The sequence below is a fragment of the Chrysemys picta genome, chromosome 8 (genome assembly GCF_011386835.1).
Source record: "Chrysemys picta bellii isolate R12L10 chromosome 8, ASM1138683v2, whole genome shotgun sequence".
Lineage (NCBI taxonomy): Eukaryota > Metazoa > Chordata > Testudines > Emydidae > Chrysemys > Chrysemys picta.
The window spans coordinates 104,570,551-104,593,442 of NC_088798.1; the positions used below are offsets into that span (position 1 = coordinate 104,570,551).

General features: G+C 43.5%; 1 protein-coding gene and 1 long non-coding RNA gene across 3 annotated transcripts; one reads left to right on the plus strand and one right to left on the minus strand.

Moving 5' to 3' along the window:
- Nucleotides 1-1,854: 1,854 nt before the first annotated feature.
- DCTN4 (dynactin subunit 4) lies at nucleotides 1,855-20,081 on the minus strand. Of its 2 annotated transcripts, XM_008166477.4 has the most exons (14): nucleotides 19,855-20,054; nucleotides 17,264-17,334; nucleotides 16,521-16,699; nucleotides 14,772-14,815; nucleotides 12,908-13,015; nucleotides 11,872-11,892; nucleotides 10,843-10,916; nucleotides 10,306-10,418; nucleotides 8,999-9,108; nucleotides 7,819-7,892; nucleotides 6,850-6,904; nucleotides 6,089-6,196; nucleotides 5,544-5,641; nucleotides 1,855-5,119 (listed from the first exon to the last, which is right to left on the minus strand). In XM_008166477.4, exons 1-14 carry the CDS (start codon nucleotides 19,987-19,989, stop codon nucleotides 4,906-4,908), a joined length of 1,404 nt encoding a protein of 467 aa, XP_008164699.3. In that variant the 5' UTR covers nucleotides 19,990-20,054; the 3' UTR covers nucleotides 1,855-4,905. The 2 variants fall into 2 exon arrangements, with proteins under 2 accessions (XP_008164699.3, XP_008164700.3); XM_008166478.4 differs by lacking the exon at nucleotides 11,872-11,892 and having other exon boundaries at nucleotides 19,855-20,081.
- LOC135973271 (uncharacterized) lies at nucleotides 19,816-22,122 on the plus strand. The gene is made up of 3 exons (XR_010590089.1): nucleotides 19,816-19,953; nucleotides 21,297-21,400; nucleotides 22,000-22,122. It is a non-coding gene; the product is annotated as an uncharacterized LOC135973271 (long non-coding RNA).
- Nucleotides 22,123-22,892: the final 770 nt, after the last annotated feature.

Sequence of the window (22,892 nt, forward strand, 5' to 3'; positions counted from 1 at the left end):
CATTAGCACCAGCTCTTCTCGCGCTGCATGGCGGGGACGCAGGGAGGTTTGTGTGTATTTTAGCATCAGCTGAAGCGTTGTCAAATCCCACTCTTTGGAACTGCCAGGCACCATGCTAGCATGAGCCCTGGGGGCGTAGGGCTTCTGGTTTTGAGGGTCTAGTAATTTCATTGTTGGGAGTGGTATTTTTATCCAGTAACAGTTGTGATCCATAGATCGACTGTAGAAGTTCCAGCCGTTGTGAAAAACCTTTGTCCTTGCACTGGACACACTGGTGCCAGGAGCCACAATCTCACATGCACGCCAATGCAGGTTTAACAGTGAAGTTTTCCCGTTGCCGTATTGTTTACAGCACTTTTAGTTCTGCAGGGAGTCCAGCTGATATTATAAACCACAGATAGTTTCTTGTGAATCTTAGAAAGCACCACAAGGGCTCCTTCCTGCTTTACAGCACTCCTGCCTGTGGCATTCAAATCACAGACAAACCTATCAAAACCGTTTGCAGAAGCAGATGAGTTAAAGGACTTTAAAGGAGTCAGGAGGCATTGTGCTACCACATACTTACTGAAGGCTGTGATCAAGGTAGGATTGTAAATGGACTGTTTAGGCACATTAAGAAATCTGAACATGTTAAGTTTGAAGAAAGTTTAGCAGAGATGTACGGCTATCTATTAAGGTGTAATATACATTTATAAGGGAAACTAAGAAAAGCCTTTGGCAAAGTACCTCATTAAAGGCTCTTAAGCAGAGTAAGCAGTCACAGGATAAGAGGGAAGATCCTCTCATAATTACAGACAGGAAACAAAGGATCAGAATAAATGCTCAGTTTTCAGAATGGAGAGAGATAAATAGCAGAGGCCCCCCAAGGGATCTGTACAGGGACCAGTGCTGTTCAACGTATTCATAAATGATTTGGAAAATGGGATAAACAGTGAGGTGGCAAAGTTTGCAGAAGAGACAAAATTACTCAAAAGAGTTAAGCCCAAAGCAGACTGCAAAGAGTTACAAAGGGATCTCTCAAAACTGAGCAACTGTACAGCAAAATGGCAAATGACATTCAGTGTTGATAAATGCAAAACAATGCACATTGGAAAACAATGCCAGCTACACATACAAAATGATGGGGTCTAGATTCACTGATATCACTCAAGAAAGATCTTGGGAGTCATTGTAGATAGTTCTTTGAAACCACTTGCTGGGACTATTCAGCTTGGAAAAGAGGAGTGTGTGTGTGTGGGGGGGGATATGATACAGGTCTACAAAACCATGAATGAGGTGGAGAAAGAGAATAAGGAAGTGTTATTTACCCCTTCATGTAACACAAGAACATGGGGCAACCCAATGAAATTAATAGGCAGCAGGTTTAAAACAAACATAAGTACTTATTCAAACAGCGTACAATCATCCTTTGGAACTCATTGCCAGGGGATGTTGTAAAGGCCAAAAGTATAACTGGGTTCAAAAAAGAATTAGATAAGTTGTTAGAAGATAGCTAACGGCCATTGATTGACCTAAGATGGTCAGGGATGCAACCATATGCTAAACTTCAGACTGCCAGATACTGGGACTGGACAACAGGGGATGGATCACTTGATAATTGCCCTGTCCTGTTAATTTCTTCTGAAGCATCTGGCACCAGCCTCTGTCAGAAGACAGACTACTGGGCTAGGTGGACCAGTGGTCTGATGCAGTATGGACATCCTTATGTTCTTACGTTCAAGAATGATGTGGGGTAACCTCAATTTTTCCCGCATAATTAAGACCAAAATAAAAAGTATTTCCAGCCAAAATCTTCAGTAAACTGGAGCTAAAGTAGAAGCTGTGTATCAGTTTAAAGAACATGCCTTGGTATTGTTAGTTTTAGTAAAATTTTATTGAGAGCCAGGAAATTTTAAATAAAGGCAAAACTTTGAAAGACTCAAACATTTGAAATTATGGAAATAGAGAGTTAAGGAACCCTAAACCATCTTAGGTCTGTGCTCCTATCCATCACAAACTTGTTTCTAAATTATCTTTTATACTCGTTTTGATAGAATGAAAGAACTAGAAGTGCCTTGTGCTGGTGTCCTCCTGCAGTCAGTTATAGAGTGTACACGGCCAGCTCACTCTTAAAGCCGAGAACATTTTAAACCCAATACAGCTGGTCATCTGTAAAGTCCTATTTTGAGTCCATAGCTAAATTTAAAGGACTAAATTGCTAAAATACAGGATTTCAGATGTTACCTACCTGTGTGAGAGATTTATACTTCTTGGATAGTCTAGAGATGAAGATAGAGAGTGACAGAAGTGCAATACATGTTTACAATTCCACTATTTTAAACTGGTTTGGGAATAGTTCATGTGAATAAACTACTGAAGTCCATTACAAACAGCTGAGTGACAGTATAATCCAGTAGCAAGCATGGGATTTGCAATCAGGAGCTCTTGATTCCAGCTCTTCTGTTCACACTTTTACAGTCTTAGAGAAGTCACAACTCTGGTTGAAATTTCACCCTCATGTAACTGATGAATGGAATGACCCTACCTCATAGACACATTGAGCATTAACGTGGTACTGCACTTTAATACTGTTATTGCACAAGATAAAAAAGCCAGCTTTGTCTGCTTTATTTATTTTCAGTTCACCACATAAATTAAGCTATAAGGCTACACAATAATCTGTCATTAATGGAGTTAACATTGATAACGGCAGAGTGCTTCCATTGTTCTCCATTGGAATAAGTGAGGTGTTTTGCACAAATATGCATGGAAAACAGCTAATGTTACTCCTATCTCCTATAAGCTTTTAAGGGAAAAGAAATTCACCGGACTAGTTAAGCCATTCAAAGCCAATGTGCCCTTTACTTTTCAAGATAGCAATTCAGAGTACCAGAGTACATCTGATTTTCTTAAAACAATAACTAGGTGCTAAAGAACCTTTCTTGTGTAGTTCAATAGAGCAACATCCCAGCTCTAAACTCGGCTACAAGTGGTGAACTATCCAGTTTGAAAATATCAGCCAGCCAGCCAAAAACTAGTTTGGAAAAGATGGTTTTTGATAGATAGTGTTGATAGTTTGCCAGTTACTTTGGCTACTGAAGAAAACTCAAAGCTTAAGTGTTGTTATTTGGTTACAAAGACAGTAGCAGACACTTATTAACACTATACATTTATGAATAAATACTGGCTACACTTAAACTCATGCTGTACATCTGTGTATCATCTATGCAAATTTTGTAAACATTAAGCCCCTCTCTGCTGTGATATCCATTGCACAAACTAGCAGATAAGGTGCAGCTCCTTCCCAAAGGCTGTCAAACAGGATGCAGATCAATATGACTACCTCTAGACACAAAAAGGGTAGCAGTTTCTGCATGTCACGATGCCCCAGTCTATTCATTGCATTAATATTTGACTAAGTTAAAACTATGCATTTTTCTCCTTTCCCAGATGCCACACATCTTACACTACAGAACAGCAGAGTCATATACAGTACACATATTCCTTATTTAACTAAGCAGAGCATATCTGGAAGGGCTTGAAGGCCACTTGGTTATCTTCAGGTTGCATGTCAAAGCCCCAAGATAAAGATTTTTGTAGTCTGCATTTGCTGCTCATTCAGGGAGATGTTTCACAAAAGTCACTGCTTTTAACTAAGAGCAACTGAAAAATAATCTTTGTAGGAAGAGAAATCCCGCACTGGTTGCACTATAGTACTGTAGTTAGTGGTAATGGTGGCATGTTACAATAAGAGTCATGGACATGCTGTTTGTAACTGGTTTTAGATCTGACTTGCGGCCAAAATAAGCCTTATGGTAGCACATAAGTTACACTTATGTTATGGCCGGGTATATGCTTCTGAAGTGCGGAGGGTTAGCATAAGCCTTTCTTCCTTTTAATTTTTTTCTGCTCAAGGAGCCCACAACTCCCCCAAGTCACTAGTCAACACACTGAGCACACTCCTGAACCCTTAAAGGTTTTGTGTGTATTAAAATGATCTGAGCTGTCATTCTTTGGTTGATTTCACCATTCACTGAAAATAATTTATTGAATGCAAAAATTGCACTCAGTAGTGTCCTAGCCTCAATAAAAACTGAAGCAGCAGCATTTTCACTTCAGTGACCTATTGGTCCTCCCAAATCTTAGAAAACCATGCATAATAACCTACATTTTCCAACAAAAAAAAGGCTTAAAATGATATAAATTATAAGCCAAGCCCACAAGAGCTACAGTAGACTGTTTTTCAACACAAGAAGCAAATTGTTAAGATCCATTGCCTCCCAAACAAGCTGTAGAGAGCGAAGCATTCTTTTTCATAAAGGGGAGGAAAAAGAAAAAAGTTACGCCTTTGAGTGCCTGGGCTAAAGAAAATTTTAAACTAATGAGATTCTAATAGGGGATGGGAAGCAAGTAAGAGTGTTTCATGCTGCTGCAACAGATGGCTATTGTAACCGAAGAGACAGGGCCACAGCCCTGGAGTGTTTGCTCATGAACAGCAGGCTCTACCAGAGAAAGGATTTGTTTTCTTGAGTATTTAAATATTGGTGTCATGGGACTATATGGAGAAGAGGAAAGCCAACGTAAGGGTTTGGGGTTTTTTTGTTGGTAATGCTAATTTGACTTCAGCAAGGGATAACACAAGTCTAGAGATGGCCTTCTTTGTGCTGTAACTTAAACAAGCATGTGGTGTTGTGAGAAAGCCACAGATTCACATAGTAGGCATTACAGAGAGCAGAACAAATCATCTGACAACAGAGTTACCTTCCCCCCCGACTCGTGCAACCTCCTCATTTCTTGGCGGGAATTTGTGGTGCGTGTGCACATCACAAAGGAGGTTTCACAAACCATTTCAACAGGATGCAAATTCTGTCATGGCAAAAGAGTCTATCCCGTGGCCACCTTTATGGATCCAGCTGTTGGAAGCCATTATGGGAGCAGTGGGCCAAGGCTGAGCTCCACATGATGGGTGAGCCAGATAACCTCAGAACTCTGATCACCTTCCTCACTGGGGCGGATTGGAGCGGCCAGATTTTTAAACTCATGCTTCATCTTAAAGCTCACGGTCACTTCACCCTCTTCTTTCTGTGGAGTGACCTTGATGAAAACTCCCACCTTGTTGGCCTTTCTGAAGGCTACAATGCTGCAAAATAAGAAGCAGAGCATTAGATCAGCAAGTCTCAAGCAGCTTCTCTCTTTATGGGACTGATGCAACATTTCTGGACAGATCTTTAAGTTATTCTAATACCAGCTAGTAACGATCCAATTTTTCAAGTATTACGAGTGGTTGTAAACTCTTCTTGAAAAGCTAGCATGGTTCTCCAGAGAACAGACAGCGGGAACAGCTGCTTTCAATCTGCAAGCTGACATGGCAATGCACAACCTATATAGAAGTGAATGTTTTCTGAACCATCCATACCACAGACTGAAAAAACAGAACTCCTACATTGCTCAGGCTTGACAAACGCCTATGCGCTGAGGAAGAGTAACAGAAAGAGGAAGTTGCTGAATATCAGCAAGTACCGCATGCCACGTTATCCCCCACGCATGAAAGATGGAAAACTCACTCAGGGTCATCTTGGAAATCCTGAGGTTCTGCCAACTCGTCATATTCTGCTGCGGCATCTTTGCCGGCTAGGATTAGCTCCTTGGGAGGAACCACCACCTGCAAAACAGTATGGAGAAGGATAGGGCTGAAACGCATCCCACCATCGGCATATCTAGCATCAGAGTAGGCACTCCTTTCTGAAGGCTAGTCAAGCAAGGGGGCACCACAGAGGGAAAGGAGAAGAGTCCTCTGGTTTTCCTCCTTATCAAATGGTCACTATCACACTTTTCCCTTGGATTAGAAAGTTACATCTTCTGAGTTATGGATGCTGATAATAAACCTGTTGAAGGTGATTCACAAATTGTACAATGGTGATATTAATGCCCTAGGTTTAAGGTTTAAACCTCCCACATACGGAGCGTGACACACCGCTGAGACTGATGTACATGAATCCTCCTGTAGCTTATGAGAAGTTGGGTGCTGCTCAGCCCAGCCCATATGAAAACACAGTGCACTGGAATAGGTCTCTGCATTATCAGATTGTACAGCAAGAAGGTGCAATACCTTAGCAGTACTGTTGATGTCATCGGGGTCTCCCTCCTCACACTCCATCAGTGTGACATGGGTGAGGTTTTCCACTGGATTGGTCAGAGTCAGAAGAACTTGGCTCTCCTGGTGAGATACATAGGCAGGAAGCACAGTTTAGGAACCAATTACACCGAAAAAGCAGCTTTCACTCTTAGAGCTCTGCTTTCTACAGCTGACCTCCAGCTGGCTAATGTTGCCTTCAAAACAATGTCACATTAATTTCCTGAAGATCTACAGAATACGCCGCTGCTGTATACCATCCATCCTCCTCATGGGACGTATGTATTCAGAAAAAGGATGCTATGCTATGTTACACTTATGAAGGGCACTTCCACCTCACTATTACAATTTTATAGAGTGAAAAAGTATGCTAGGAATTCACTCTGACTCCCAACTCAATGAGCTCTCATTCCCGATATACTGGCACATCTGTGACATTCACCAGTATCATACTGTACTGCAGTCAACTCATTTGAAGTGAAAAGATTTCTTGCCCACCTCGTCCTAGACCAAGATAAGGACACCACTGGTAGATCTTGCCATCCCTTAGTTATGGTACCCTCTCTGAACTGCAGTAGTTGCTGTTTAACTCCATTCCATTTAGCTATGATACATGAAGCTAATGCCATCACAAACCTAGTCCCTAATCATGCCAGAAGACCTTTTTAAAATATTGTGGATCCACCATTCATACTCTACTTTCCACCCTAAGGGGACATGAAAAGAGAAGCACTGACCTTCAAGTAGCGCAGGTTGGGAATGGACATGATCCTCACCTCAGGGATGTAGTTGCTACAAATGAAAGACATAACCTGAGTCTGCTCTTACCAGTACCCTTTCTGTCAAGAGTCCACCTACACAGTCAAAGATACTCATCTGACTTGTTTAGACTGTATGCTTTAGTTTGTTTAAAAAGATACATTTCAATCAAAAGGATTATACAGAACAGACAAATCCAGTGCTCTGTAAATAACTCCTATCAACTCCAACCGTATTTTTTTAAACAAGAGATAGTGCCTTTTTCAGATTGTTCAAACTCTTAGTGCATTTCCTTTTGCTTTTTGACTAAAGTGGAATTTCAAAAAACTAATGTAACATTGTTCTAGAAAGTTTTAAAGGGAATTATTAACTGACATTAAGATCACCTGCTTTAAAGAGATACTGTACAGTGAAGTGCCAAAGGAGCTCCTAGTAATATTGCACTGAAGTTAACCTCATAATACGTCCCCTCCAGGTAATTTTAAAAAATACAAGTACGCTGTAATTGTCCCCCAAAGCAACGCATTTTACTTGAAACCTGTTTACACTAGGATAGCTTTTGTGCTCATTTGCATGATGCCACCGAGAACAACATCTCAATGCTGACGCATCAAAGATCATCGTTTTTGCTTATGTTTTAAACGAAAAAGCCACAATTTTTCATAGTGGGTGCTTGTAGATCTACTTAATCTTTGGTGACACTCCCCTACCGCATACAACATTCTGCTAGATCTATTAAAAAATAAATTCTTGGGTTACTTAAGGAAACATTGCATGAGCATTTGTGTCTCCACAACTAGTTTCAGTGACCATATTATTTTTTACACTCCCAGTTATTCCTGAATTTTTTACATCAAGACCACTGCTAGGCCTAAAAGGTAGGTTTTTAACTAGATATTAATACACAGCAAGCTACTGCGCCCCCCATCCATTCCCAGCATACTCACACAGCAACCAGTTGGATTTTGAATTTGATGGATGTTGGATTGAATTCTGGTTTACTCAGATTATGTTCACATTTCTAAAAGAGATGAAAAGATATTATAAACATCACCAAAACACGCATTGTGTACAACCACACAATAAAGACTAGGAACTGCAAGTGTCACAGTTTGGATGTTCTATTTACTAATTCGGTTGGCCTAAGGACCTAGTACACACAAATCGTCCTGAATTTGGTCGAAATTCTGATAAACTGAAAGTTTCCAGTTCCAGTGCTATCTTGAAAACCTAAGAATTTGGATTCTCTCCCCATTTTCAGAAAACAAATGGACAAGCAACTACATAATGCAAGACTACAATCTCGTCACAAATCTGCACTAAACCGGAGTTACTACAACCCTTTCCTTCAGATGAAATTAAATTGTATTCTTATTGATAATATATAGCACCTGGATATCATTTTACATCTTCAAAATACTTTAAAACGTGAACTAATTAATCCTCAGCTCTTCTGGAAGCTAGATAAAGATTATCCCCATTTGCTAGATGGAAAACAGATGTGTTGCCCAAGGTCAGATAGTGAATCAGCAGCAGAACCAGGATATGAATTCAAGACTTCCCGGGTTCTATGCCTGTTCTCAGTCCTCTGCTTTTCTGTTGGGACACGGTCTGAGAATCAGTATTGTGCACTGGGTCACATCAGTGGTAACTGACTTTCCATGTTTACTGACTAGCTTTGTTTTTTTAAACCAAAGGCCATTTTATAATACCAATTATATAAGGTACTCCCAATCTAACAACTAGTTAAGGCATTTAAGTCCAGATTTTTGAAGGTATTTAAATCCATAAAGATGCAAACAGGTGCTTAGTGGGATTTTCAAACGGGCCTAAGCAAGTCGTCACTGGGAGTTAGGTGCCTATCTGCTTCTTTAGGCACCTCAACACTTTCAAAAATCTGGCCCTTAGTCTCCAGCCATGTGCCTCACCCTGCCCTACAGGTTTAGTGGTCTTAGTCTGCTTCCCCAGGCCCTGATCTAGTTGGTGGTTAGACGTTTTCTTATTTCATGATCCTTGAGCACTACTGTAGGCTGGAACTTTCAGAGACAAAATGCAGTTGCAAGTTAGTTTTCCAATTTAGGATTCCAAAGCCTAGGAAAAAGCTACTCTCTGTATCCGGTTACCTACCCGACAGCGCAGCGAGCGTTTGATCAGAAGGTGCTTATGGCGTGGGTAGAGCTGGGAAGCACAGATTGGCTGGAAGTCAGGCTGCAGAAGACGTTGGTGCAGGGTAGTCACTGGGTACATATTTGAAAACAAAAATCCAAATTTAATTCTCAACTAGAGTTGCATTAAATCATGCAGTGTGTTTGAGAGTACGGTATACTTTTGCTACATTTAAGGAACTTTACATCACTGCTCCAGTGATTGCCCTGATCAAAAAAATTAAGATTTCCAGTAGTGCATGGACACAAAGATAGGACAGCTATACAAAGAAAGAGCAAGGCCCAGGCACTGTAGACATAGGTATGATAATGATGACAGCGAGCCATAAAACTGGGGACCAGACTTCTAAAGCCACTTCATGACCATTCAAAATGTATTAGGCATAAACAGGAAATAGCACTTGATCACAGCCTTGAAAAATGTTACTCCCCCAGGGAAAATACAATTTTCTTTGCTTTTTTCATTCTCAAATCAGTTGAGCAGTGCACGGTACAAGACCGAAATAGCAGTCTCTGATCCAAGGAGTTTGCCCAGTTCAGACTCATGCACCAGATTACCCAAAAGGTGTATTCCTAAAGCAGTGCAGATTTCTTAGACATTTGCTTTTGTGGATTTGAAAGGAGAGGATGGACATTTGGCACAGTGCGTAAGTAGCACAACTCAAAATAGAAAATCTAAATTATTGTTTGAACTTCATATTTTATACTATTTGCTCCCAAAGTTCCTCAGCCAATTTACAAAGACTTGCCAAGGGAGGAAAAATCCAGCTAAATAATCCAAGAGAGTGTAAATAAACTATTTAAAACTTATGCCAAAGAAATGCACAGTTGTTATTATAAAGCTCCGTGTACAAGTCCACTCCCTATCAGCACAGCTATTTCCCTCATTTCCTGTTATTACTAACAAGGACGTCTGCTCTTTTCCTCCTCCAAATGCTGCCAGTTTTCCAAAGCAAATAAAGTCATTAACAAACTGCAATCACAAGTATGCAAGAGGACAGTCCTGACTTTTCAGAGGCTCACTTCAACTTTTCTTATTAGACAATGAAGTCTAACCTCAAGCAATTAATGCTGTAATTTAAAAAGCCAAAGATTTCATCGTTCTTTACTAAGTTACGTCACTGCACCACCTCCAGCAATACAATTAATAAAACCATGCAAACGTTAAAAACCCAGGAGGATCATTTAATGTGGACAACGTCTAGGCTGTTCTCAACGGTTAGCTGGTAGCAGCAGCACAAGAAACAAAATGGAATGTTAAGCCATTACCCTCTGTTAGATTTATTGGTCTTGTGTAATAATCCTCGGGCAGAGGTTCCACTTCTTCTACAGCATCAGCGGGCTCAATCTTTATCTCCCTCAGGTCCTCTCCTTCTTTCAGGCTGAAGCAAAAAAAAGTAAAGACAAATTAGGGAGTCATTAAACATGGTACACCTTTAATGACTGAAAATATTATACCGGAATAAAGTGTCGGCTTACACTCCAAACGAAAAAAACAGCGTTAAGGCTGAGATTCCCTCAACTCATATCACGGTCTGAAGTAACTGACTTTCATTAACTTGTATTCAGAAATCTATGCAATATTTAGGAACAACAGGGTAAATTACAGGATGAGTGACTGCATGGAGATCTCACTCCCTCCTCCCTGGCATTTTACATGATCCCATCTCTCCACCTACTCTAGAGACGAAGCCCTTTTCCAATAATATCAGATAACTTATCCATCTTTCTCAATTTATACCTTTATTTTCCTGTTTATCCCTTTCATCCCTCCCACCGACAACGTACCAAACCCTGAAAACTCACGAGAGTCCGGAAAGAGCACTGATGGACATCCCAGGCCTCTGACGCTGGAGTCTGGTTCCAAGACCGTATTTGTCCTACAAGGAGGAAAACAGTACCACCAAATCCAGATCCGCTGTCTGTCAGGACACAGGCCTGCAGCAAGCTTGAGCCTGCGACAGCATGGCAAGCATAGGGCGCCAAGCAAATGAAAGCAAACGGAAAGTTTCTTCTCTGCTCAATAATTTGCAGATTTTCTCTGCAAATCTTGTTGGTAAAAAAACTTGTGGGCCAGGAGGGGCAGAGGTATACTGTCAAAGATTTGTCAAGCTTTAATTCTTTACTTTAACCACCAGGCTGAACAACGACAATGTGCTGAACTCAGTTGTACTCTTGAAGGCAACTCAGTTATAGTTAGCGCAGAAGTGGGTAAGTGTGAGCATATTACAGACTAAAACACTTTGCACTGCCATCAGAAGTAGATGGAGAAAGTGGAATACAGATTCAAGTTCTGGATGGCATGGGAACTGGCTATCTAAGTCTACCCACCTCTAGGAATGACCATAATGGGCAAGGACAGCTGAGGTGCTCACTGACTTACTATATCTTAGCTGGAGACAGGATGCTAAAGGTGGAGGACCTGCTGCTGTGAGGCCTAAAGAACCTGACTTCTCAGACCTTCAAGGGACTGCTGCAGGCTCATCCTATTAGGCAAGAATTTGCTTCACCTGGAGCTAAATGAGAGGTTTTCATCTGATGGGTTGGGCTGATTGGTAGGAAGCTTATTGATGACACCCATACTGGGCAGCCATGTTAGTCTACACAGGGACTGTGTCTTAGCCAATACGTCGGAAAGTGCTATTTTTCAAACATGTTATGTGTCTGAGGGCCAAAGAAAGAAACCCTACGTTATTAAATTACAACGTTTATAATGAAGCTCAGAACGATGTTAAAAATCAAACTGGGCTGGACTTCAGACACACTATTGGTATGTGAGTGGTTTCAAGTTGCTCTACAAGAGCTTTAACACTAGCAGAAACGGAAGAGACTTACCACTACGTGTATTGTGTGTTGCTGTGAAGAGCCCCCCAAAAAGCAGCAGGTAGCAACGGAGACAAAAAATGCAGCCATAAGACGAGAGCAAATGCACAGAGCAGGCTGGTTATACAGTTAACCAAAAGATTGCAAGCATACAGAGACTTATTCTGCTAAATGAAGTAAGCTTCTCTCTAGTAGTTACAATAAATGTACTAATCAGGGCTGATAAATTGTTAAGCCCAACTTCAGTTAAGACTTTTAGCAGATAACCAATATGTGTCAATCCTGCATTAGGAGGAGAGTTGGCAAGTATCTGATGAATGGGCGTACAAAATCATATAGAGAAGTATTAACCCTGGTATCCTGGCTAAATTCCAACTCTGGCATTTGTGTTCTCTCTAATCTCCCCCTATATAGTTTCAAAATATAAAGAGATTCTTTCTATCCTTTAAAAAACACTGCTGTGTTACACAGGGGCAGAACTGCTGCAATGTCCTCACACAAGAAGCAGCTGCATTTCACTGCTAGCTGAGCTGATCCCTTCACACACCGTCTGTGCAGCAGATTTTGGAGATCCTTCAGGGATTATTAGATGCAGGGGCTGGGAATTAGTGAAATTCTTGGAGGGAAGATTATTGATCCTACCTCTCCACCCCCTCCCCCCGAATAGGCCTGAGTGACTAAATATAGGTTCTTGGGGGGGAGGGATAGCTCAGTGGTTTGAGCATTGGCCTGCTAAACCCAGGGTTGAGAGTTCAATCCTTGAGGGGGCAAAAAAACAAAAACAAAAACAAACAAAAAAACCAACCCCTGTCAGGGACAGTACTTGGTCCTGCTAGTGAAGGCAGGGGACTGGACTGGACTGGACAACCTTTCAAGGTCCCTTCCAGTTCTAATTTTTTTTTTTTACTTCAAATCCTTCTTGACCAATTTCCTTCCTTTTTTCTGGCAGGCACTATTATCCATCTAATCTTCAAAACTGAGTCAGTAAAGCAGCCCTGCTCCTGTGCTCCACTGTTTCTACTCTAGGAGCATCACCGTCCCAGCTCACCGAAAAGGCCAGTGGCATGTAGTTTCGGCGTCGCACCAACTTCTTACGGTCCCGCTCAATCTTCTCTTTCTGAGCCAGCTGCTGGTAATACTCAACCAGTTTGTTAATCTGAAGGAAAAAAAGGATCAATTATTTGCTGTGTGAAACACTATGCCAGACAGGTCAATGGCATTCATCCATCTGTTGGGTTTCCCTTCCCATAAAGTATTTTCTACCATTGCCAAAACTGGTTTCATTTTGAAGGAAATACATTGAGGAAGCGTAGATGTCTCTCAGTCTTACCACACAACGGGCAACAGGAGCAGAAGTTTCATTGCTCCTCAACACCCTCTACCATGGCTCATCCTGAGACCAATTCTATTGTAAAAATAACACATTACCCCACTTTCACTTCCCAGCTACCACAGTAATGGAGACGTTTTTCAGGCTATGGGGTGGAACACATGACACTCTCCCAAGTCATGGAGAATACTGCATGGCCAGTTGAGAACAATTTGGTGTTGAAGTACAATTGGAATCTCCTTCTCAGAGTCCAACTGTGTTTAATAGAGGATGAGGATAGTAAGATATATTATGTTGGGGACCAGGAGAGCTCCAGACCTAGAAGAGGGGATGACCAGGGAACAACTTCTGTTCACACAGCCAACAAGCGTTTTTTCAAACAGTTTGCACGTTAATAAAAATAAGTGTTCCTGCCAAGTTAGATCCCAACTTCCAATGTAGTTTCAATTCTTTGGAACTTAGTTTCTGTGTGTGGAACTTTCAGATGAAGTCCAAGAAAGCGAAGTCATGTCTGATCTATGCCATTAAATATTCATGTTTGCAGCGTCTTTGTAGCTGTTGGTCCCAGAACATTAGAGAAATAAGGTGGGTGAGGTAAAATCTTTTATTGGGCCAACTTCTCTTGGTAAAAGAGACAAGTGTTTGAGCTTACACAGATCACTTCTTCAGGTCTGGGAAAGGTACAGCTAAATCCAAGGTGGCACAGATTGTTACTATAAGTAGTTAACACACATTGTAATAGACCCTTCAAGGTGAAGTGGCCCATTAACATCTCTGCAGTTGTAGGACTGAAAAGGGAAGTTAGAGGGTTACAGATTGTTGTAATAAGCCAAACATCTAGGGTCTTTATTAAGACCATGATATTTAGTGTCTAGCAACATTATGAATTTAAGCTCCCAGGCTCATCTTCTGAAGGTGGTGTGTAGGTTTCCTTGAAGATGAGGACTAAGAAGTCAGCTATGGAGCGATCACTTTGTGAAAAGTGTTCACCCACAGGTGATATGGTGTTTTTCGTCTTATTTTTCTGTGAGAGTTCATTCACGAGCATAGTGATTGTCTCGTTTCACCCACATTGTTGTTGCTGAGGCATTTAGTGCAGTAGAGGAGGGACACCATGTGTTGTGATAGGCATGTGTAGGACCCATGGATCTTGAAAGGGGTGTTGTGGGGAGGTATTGATCATCATAGCAGTGGAGATATGTCTACAGGTTTTGCATCTATGTTATGTTAAATATTCATGGCACTTTTCATAAGGGTATTGGTTTGGCCCTAACATTTCCCTCACCACATGCTTTGTGCCAGTTGGTGGCATTTCAACAGTGTTCTGCACAGAACTTTGGGATCTTTCAGGACAAGAGGCACTATATAAAATATTACACCTGTGGTAGGATTTGGCAGTCTCCAAGGGGCTTTCCTTCTGCTGAATTCAGCCAAGACGCTGACCTTATGACTACATGTAACCACAGTTGCTTTCTCAGGAATAACTGAGATACAAAATTCACTGATCCAAAAGTAAGACCAGCGCCTTTCTGTCCTATGCCACCCTCCTAAGGTTTAAGCTTTACCTGTCCCCTTCACTTACCCTCTGGGTATGTGGATTCTCCGGCTCCTGCCAACCACCACTGGCTGAAACAAAGCAAAAATATAACAGTCCTCAGAAGGAGAAGAGTCTCATGCTCAATACTCTGGGCAGCTAGAACAACTGTTCCTAAGACTCAACATCCATGTTTTCCATGACAAGGCTGTAGATGAGAAGTTGTAGGCAAAGTTTCCAATTTTGTCATGATAAATCTTGCCTGTTTGTTGTAATAAGATGCTTGTTTAACACTAAAATCCCACACTAGTGGCTGTCACCAACAGCAGCGCAGATCACGTGAAACGCTATGCTGAAATCTTGGAAAGATCCATGAGGTTCCTCTATTTGGAAGGCTATTCACATGAAGCTTCATGGAGAAGTAGCTTACTTGATCAGTTTTTATACAGCATTTTAAACTTGTAAAGAATCACATTATCTACAGCAAAGGGCCCAACTAGTGCTAGTTATGTAGTTGACAGGAGATGTAATTATTTCAGAAGTCATATTCTTTGGCAATCATAATGTCCTTCCAGATGAATTAAGGTAAACTAGTTTCCACCTCTACCCAAAGTATCCCCGAAGATGTCTCAGTGTGAACAAGAACTGTTGATGAAGTTTTTAAAACCATTCCATAAACGAGTCCCAGATTTGGATGCCACCTGCCAGTTTACATAAGGTCACTGAATAATCATAAGCTGATCTTACTCTCTTCACAGCATAATTAAAATTGCCATTAGTCTAATCATACAGTATTCAAACAATTATTTACAGTACTTTAATCATGAAGTGAAACACCAGGAAATGAAATGATACAAAAGTAAGTAAAACCCATGCACTAGGAAGAGTGTGGTAATGATTTAGTTACATGACAGCCAAAGGAATACAATATAAAATAGAGAGCTTAAATTCTGATTAGATGGCAAGACTAACAGATCCCAAAATAAATTTCCATTGCAGGACAAACTCAACATAGCCTATTCACCACTTCGACATCCAATATTTTTAAATGCAACAAGCAAGTGTGTTAGGCAATTAACAAATAAACCACAGTGTCTCTGCCTTTCAGAGTTTGCAAGCGAAGGTCCCAATCCTGCACTCACTCTGAACTATAGCCACAGGGGTTCTGGGCAGGCACAGGGATCTGCTGGTGTCAAGTCAGCTACAGGATTGTGGCTTAACAGGCTAATCTAACCAGTAAAACTGTGCAGGTTCTATAATACTATATTCCCTGCTAGGCAAGGGATTTAATATATAACATTGAAAAATGCCTTAAAAGGAAAACCTAAATTCAAATACTGAATCTAAAAAGGCTTCAAAATATTCATATTTTGACATCTTAATAGAAGTGCCAGTTTACAAAAGTGATGGAGTTATCAAAGTACATCACACATCTGTGCTGTCAAGCTGATCTACTTAAGAATCTGAAATAATGGTAGTTTGTTATACAGAGAACAGTTCTGATTAAGGGTGAAAAAAAGAGTTCCTAGTTCAATTGGATCTTTTACACTACTGTAGAACAGGGTGAGAAGTACCACTAACTAACTAATCTTAACACTTCTCAATTCAGAGAGTTCCTAGGTGGCAAGATCACTTTTTACCAAGAGGATGGGGTATCCAGCTCAGACTCTGTGGGTAAGTTTTACTAGGGTAACATGCACAACAAACCTGGGAGCAATTTTTGTTATTTAATATCGCAGAACAAATGTTCTCTTCCAACATTACTCACTGTCCTGTCTTGAATACTGAGTTACTTACCAACAGACTTATCTGCCATGCCCACATCTCTGGAAGTCCAGCGGCAAAATCCACAGGCCAGATAATATGCTTTCTTCATTGTAGTCTTGGCTGGGTCATCAGGAAGTGGAGCAGGAATGCTTGTCGCCCTGGTGGAAAGTGTGTGCATGCAGCATGGGCAGTCAAAACAGTTAGCACACCTGTCAAAGACAAGGGAAAGTCATGAGATCGAAGGATCCTTGACAGAACCCTAGTGTTACATAAGAGTCTTAGAGAAATGTTCTTAAAGAACTAAAATGTGCCTTTCTGGTCTCACACAGCAGCTTTAGAAAACACTATGCTTATATAGATTTAATAAGGGAAGGAACAGGATTTCATAAAGTCAGCCAAAGGGCGGACAGAATGAGTTGGTAACACTGAAAAACAGTACTAGGGATGTAAGTTCATTCCAAAGTTCATCTACAACACATAAACGTGACGGCAGATGAACACAATATTATTATAGTGCCAAAAATTATACATAGCCCTTCACAGTGAGACACATTCCCTGTCCACAAGGGATCACAATGTAAATAAGACAAAACTTAGGATAACAGTTCAGGGGGGAGACTGAGAAACTCAGGCATTATGGTGATGGGGCCGAACAGTACCTAGATGGGTCAGGGGATTATTAATGCTGGAGAAAAGATTGCTCAAAGTAAGGAGCTTTAAAAAGGAGAGATTTAAAGGAGGAGACATTGCAGTACAGAAGAAGCCAATCTTACCTATTCTTCTTCAGCTTAGCTTCAGCTGATGGCATATTTTCTAGGCAACTGGGACAATAGTGAGAGTCCACCTGGTGAACAACAGACAAAGAAGTCACTTCATCTCTCATGATGCGTGTATTTCTGGCCAGGACAGCAGCAGCAGCAGCTGAAACACTTTGCTGCATGATTTCAAATGTTTTATGGACCATAACAGCAATGTGAAGTCAGTGAAGATGTAAGACAGATGTCTGATGTTTGAAATTTTTCAGCCTGGCTTGGCAAGGAGTTTCTCTTTAGTATCTTACCACAGAAGAGGGTCTTGTCAAGAAGGATTAAATGCTACTACCTAGGAAACAGGCTAAGTTTAACTGGGCCCTGATATGTTAAAGATTACAAGAGCCTCAAGATGATAGCCATCAGTTTCTGAACTTGAATAATTAAGTCAATAGAGGACTCTTGCCTTTCCTCATTTTCCAACTATATGACTACTCTATTTCCATATATGATCACCATGTGTCTAACTTTATTTTGTCTTAACAACTGCATGGGTCAGCAATTAAAAGTCTGGAAAGTGTTGTATAGTTATCTTGTATCTTAGAGAACATATCAATGGGAATATCATATTTCCTTATACATCCTTTTATTGACAGAGCTGAAATTAACAACTGGTAATTGTAATCTGTGAAACTGCTTCAGGTTTTGGACCTGCCAATACAGATTTTTCCTGTCTTAATATGTGATAACTAGGCCAGTCACTGCAGTGAAACAGCATGAGAGATGCAGCCAACTTACTAACCCTTTTACATTGTTAAAAAATGCTGAAACATTTGACCAAACAGATGCTTTACTTACATTAGATTATTTCATCTCCACTTTAAGTGCTTTACGAGTCTTTAGATACTTCAGAATGCAACCAAGCCAGTAGCCTGACTCCAGGAATTTTGGCAGAATATCATTTTAAGCAGCAAAGAGTCCTGTGGCACCTTATAGACTAACAAACGTATTGGAGCATGAGCTTTCGTGGATGAATACCCACTTCGTCGGATGCATCCGTCTGTTAGTCTATAAGGTGCCACAGGACTTTTACAGATCCAGACTAACACGTCTATCCCTCTGATATCATTTTAAGATTATTTTTCCAACTTTTGGTTAGGATGTGTCAACATATAACCATTTTTTCGAAAAAGTTGTAATTTGCATATAGAAAACAATATTTCCCTCACATTTTAAGCCTTTAGTATTTTATGTTTCATAAAACACAATCAGAGCAGTTTTCTTATGACCTTGTTGCTAAAGCCACCTCCGAATATAATTGTCAAGAAGTTGCAGTGCTCAAATCAGCAACCTTGGGATTGATACCTCACTAATTAAAATAACTAGTGCAAACTATTAAACACCTCTCTTGTGTTTTGTTTGATAGAAACATGGTGATCAGGATAGATTTTCAAGTGTCAGCGGTCTCTGGACAGAGGGTAACCCATTTATCCATAACCTCAGTTGATCACTATCTAGATTTTAAGTGTGAAAAGGCCTTGATTTTGAATGAACCTTTTCATTGCTGAAAAACAAATTCCTGCCTGCAAAAATCTACTTTGATTTCAAATACAGGGGAAAATGGATAGTCCAGATGAAAACAATTTTTTTTTTACCTCGGAACCCTGAATCTGGACTCAGAGCAAGTCCCAGAGGCCAATGCAAGCTTATTTGTGACAGACAATACCTGCCATTATCTCCTGAAAAAGGACACTACTCTACCGCGCTTTGCATTCAGTGCTTTGTCTGGGGAGAGGTTTATACCTGACAACTCCCACCACCCCTCTGAGAGCTTGGGGAGCATCACACCTCCTGCCAGCTTGACAGCGAGGGAAAGCAGCCAAGCGCAGGCCTCGCCCATGGCCATGGAGTGAGTCTGTGGCAGTCAGGAGCTCCAGACTCCCAGGCTAGAGCTCCTCTGTCTACACCACAGTGGGTCCCTGTGCTGTGCCTACAATGCCAGCAGCCATCCCGGGGTTATCCCTGGCCTCAGGGGCAATATCAGGCAACCAAGAGAAGGGCCAGACCCTGCTAGCGGAGGGGAGCAGGAGACCTTCTAGCCAGCTCAGGCCATGGGTCCTTGGCCAATAATGGGAGGTGGGGGGGACTCTGCCCAGGCCACTGGAGTGAGGGGACTTGTTTGGGGCTGATCCCCTCACAGATCGAGACGGGGGAGGGGACCCAACCCCCATGAGGCCAGGTGGGCCCCCCCCAGGTAGCGCCTGCCTAGGACATGGGGGAGCCCCTGCCAAGCCAGGCCACCTCCCTATAGTCCAGACGGGCCTGAGTAGCTCCCACCCCCTCATGAATGCCTTAACCAATCAGAAGACGAAGCTGGCCGACAGACAGCGATACAAACTAATCAAGAAGCCAGCCTGGTGCGAACCCCCGCCCCCATGAAGTTGAACCAATCACAGGGCTCGAAAGCTACTTCAGCCCCTCCCACTCGTAAAGCGCTAGCCAATAGGAGGGACCAGAAGGCTTGAGCGGCAGGCGATGTGGCCAATAGGCGCCGGGGGGCCGCCCTCCTCGCTGGCCTCCGGTTCGGCTGGCGGCGGCCCGGCCGCCGGGGTTACCTCGTGGGAGACGCACTCCAGGGAGCGGAGTTCGCTGCAGTAGCGGCAGAAGTAGAGCTGGGAGAGCGGCGCGCGGATCTCCTTTTCGCCGCGCACCAGGTACGACACCCGCTCCGACTGCAGCAGCGACGCCATCTTGGGAGCCGGGGCCCAGCAGCCACCGCCTCGCCCCGTCACGTGATCCGGGCGCGCTGCACCCACGTGACCACCCAGCCACTTCCTGGAAAGCCACGTGGTGGGAGTTCAAAGCGGGTAGTTCCCATGCGGGCCGGTAGGGGGAGCTGTGTGCCTTCGCCATGTGGTTCTATAGGGGCTCTGGAGCGCCTCACCAGGCCATGAGCCTATAGGGGCTATGGGGGGTTGGCCCCTAGCAGTGCACCCCCTCAGCCAAGCCACAGTCCTCCCCACTCCGAGCAGGGGCAGGGGCAGGGCCCGCCCTGTGCCATGCGCCAGGAGGGATTGTGGCCAGGCGGCAGAGCCAGCACTGTACCCCAGCAGCTGCTGTGCCCGTCCTGGGGCGGCTCCCTGGGGTTTCAGTAGGGTTACCATACGTCCGGATTTTCCCAGACATGTCCGGCTTTTGGGGCCTCAAATCCCCGTCCAGGAGGAAATTCCCAAAAGCCGGACATGTCCGGGAAAATAGGGAGGGAGGGACTGGCGGTGCTCGGCCGGGGGCTGGCGCCGCTGGGGCCGGCGGTGCTCGGCCAGAACCAGGGCCAGTGCCCTAGGCAGGGCCGGCTCTGGCTTTTTTGCCGCCCTAGGCAAAAAAGCCACCTGCCGCCCTCTCCCCAGCGCGGCAGGGAAGGGCGCCGAGCCTGGCCACGGGCTGCAATCCCCGACCGGCCGGAGCGCCGGGGGGAGGGCGGCGAGCCTGCTGCGGCTCTGCTCTCCCCGGCGGCCAGAGCGCCGCGGGGAGGGTGGCGAGCCCAGTCGCGGCCCCGCTCTCGGGCCGGAGCGCCCCGCCGTGCCGCCCCCCTCCAGGCGCCGCCCCAAGCACATGCTTGGTGGGCTGGTGCCTGGAGCCGGCCCTGACCCCAGGGCCCGAGCCGGGCGGGAGACGCCGGGGCCAGAGCCTCTTGGCCTGAGTCAGCCAGCCGCCGGAGGGAGCCGCTCAGCCAGGGGGGCCGGACTGGCCCAGCCCCAGCTTACCTGCTGCCTCTCTGTTTCAGGCTTCCCGTGAACATTTGATTCGCGGGAAGCAGGGGAGCGGGAGCAGCAGGGGGGGTGGAGCGTTCAGGGGAGGGGGCAGAGTTGGGGCGGGGAAAGGGCGGAGTTGGGGTAGGGGCGGGGCCCCATGGAGTGTCCTCCTTTTTTTAAATTAAAATATGGTAACCCTAGTTTCAGGGGATTAACAGCTGAGATGTATGAGCCCGTTCCTGCCTGCTCTTTGGCTCCGCCCTGTTCTGTTCCTCACCTGGACTCTCCCATTTGTGTTATCGTAGCGCCCAGCAGCCCCGGGCAGAGAGCAGGACTCCATTGTGCTAGGCACTGTACAAACTCAGAACAGAAAGATGATCCTGGCCTTAAAGAACATATGTTCTTAATGGTAAGTGGGTGGCCATGACAGACAGACAGGAAACGCAAGGAGACAATAAGACAAAAGTGTCCAACCATGGAACACAATGATGCATAGGTGCCGATTTCCCTGCTTTCCCCTGGGAGCTCGACCCCCCCCTCTGCCCCCGGCCCTCCCCCACTCCACCCCTTCCCCCATTCCAACCCCTTCCCCAAAGTCCCTGCCCTCTCCCTGCCCCTATTCCAACCCAGGGATCAGAATTCACTTGCAATATTGCCAGCATCAGTCATTCAAAAATCTGAGTCAGGCCTCAAAAATTGTGAGATTGGCTTTAAAAATAATGAGATGTTTTTAAAACTGAGTTCTTTTTATTTGCCTTTTACTTTCTGAGCCTGGCTACACATTTTCAAGTTTTTCTGTGCAACCATAATTGCTAGAAACTTACTTTTTTTTTTTTTAATGAAAACTGAGATCCTCATGCAGTCTTGTCATTCTAGGAGCTGGGGCTTTAAGAAATACAGCAAAATACGAGACTTGCAGTAAAATTGTGACAGTTGGCAACTCTGCACTCGATTCTCAATGTAAAAAAATAGAGTTTTTGGTTACATATGCTGTTCTTCATGTCCAAGGTGCCACATACTATATTGCTCAGACAATACGTCCTTCGACTTCCAAGACTGTTGGCTTTGGCTCACAGTATCTGAAATTGCTTTATGAAGTTAGATATTGGGAGCAGAGTGACTTACATCAATGCATCAGCCCTTAAGCTCTCCGTAGTGAAGCTGACATGCACAGCCGGGAAGGAGATGTAGACTGGGATGCTGGGTTCCCCCATTACGTTTTGTAAAAAGCCTGCCGCCGAGGTACAACAGAAATCAATAACTGAAGTTTATGTGGAACCTAAGCAAAGACAATAAGACGCATGGGTGCCCATCTCCTAGGCAGCAGCGGTCTATCAAATGCTCTTCTTTGGGCTATGTTAACAGAGTTAAAAGTGGTGGTGCACCCAATGAGGAAATAAACTACACTTAGGAAATAAACTACAGGAAATAAACTACAGTAACTGACAAAATCATCTGAGGAAATAAACTACAGTAACTGACAAAATCATTGCCAATCTGCGGAGCCATCTAGTCAGAGATCCCCTTTAATAAATAAGTGCTCAAACAAACTTGGCGCCACCATCCACTCAATGCCAACCAGGCAGAACTGTGCCAGGTTGGGATCTTTTTAATTACAGAGAGCCATCATATCTGCAGAATTTCCCTGCCTTTTACAGGAAGTGCCTTAAAACCCCCCCAGACTTTCACCGTTGCTCAAAACCATGACGAATATAAAATGGACTGTGAAGTGCCAGAGTTGTTATGGCCAAGCGACTGGCAGTAGCTCTCTGCTGTAACAGTGCCGAGAAGCAGAGCAGCTCTGCACTACAGAAGTGCCTGCGGGGCAGGAATTTTCTGTTAACGTGTTGTGATGTCCACCACCATGAAATCCAGAGTATTTCACTCAGCAGAGCAAGAAC

What these genes read in the sequence shown, in the direction of transcription:
- DCTN4 (XM_008166477.4), bottom strand. Translation starts at nt 19,989, where the DNA reads ATGGCGTCGCTGCTGCAGTCGGAGCGGGTGTCGTACCTGGTGCGCGGC. An exon ending in ACATGCCACTGGCCTTTTCG is followed by an intron (nt 11,893 to 12,907) that starts GTGAGCTGGGAC and finishes GGCTCTTCACAG; the next exon opens with CAACACACAATACACGTAGT. An exon ending in AGTGCTCTTTCCGGACTCTC is followed by an intron (nt 10,419 to 10,842) that starts GTGAGTTTTCAG and finishes TTTTTGCTTCAG; the next exon opens with CCTGAAAGAAGGAGAGGACC.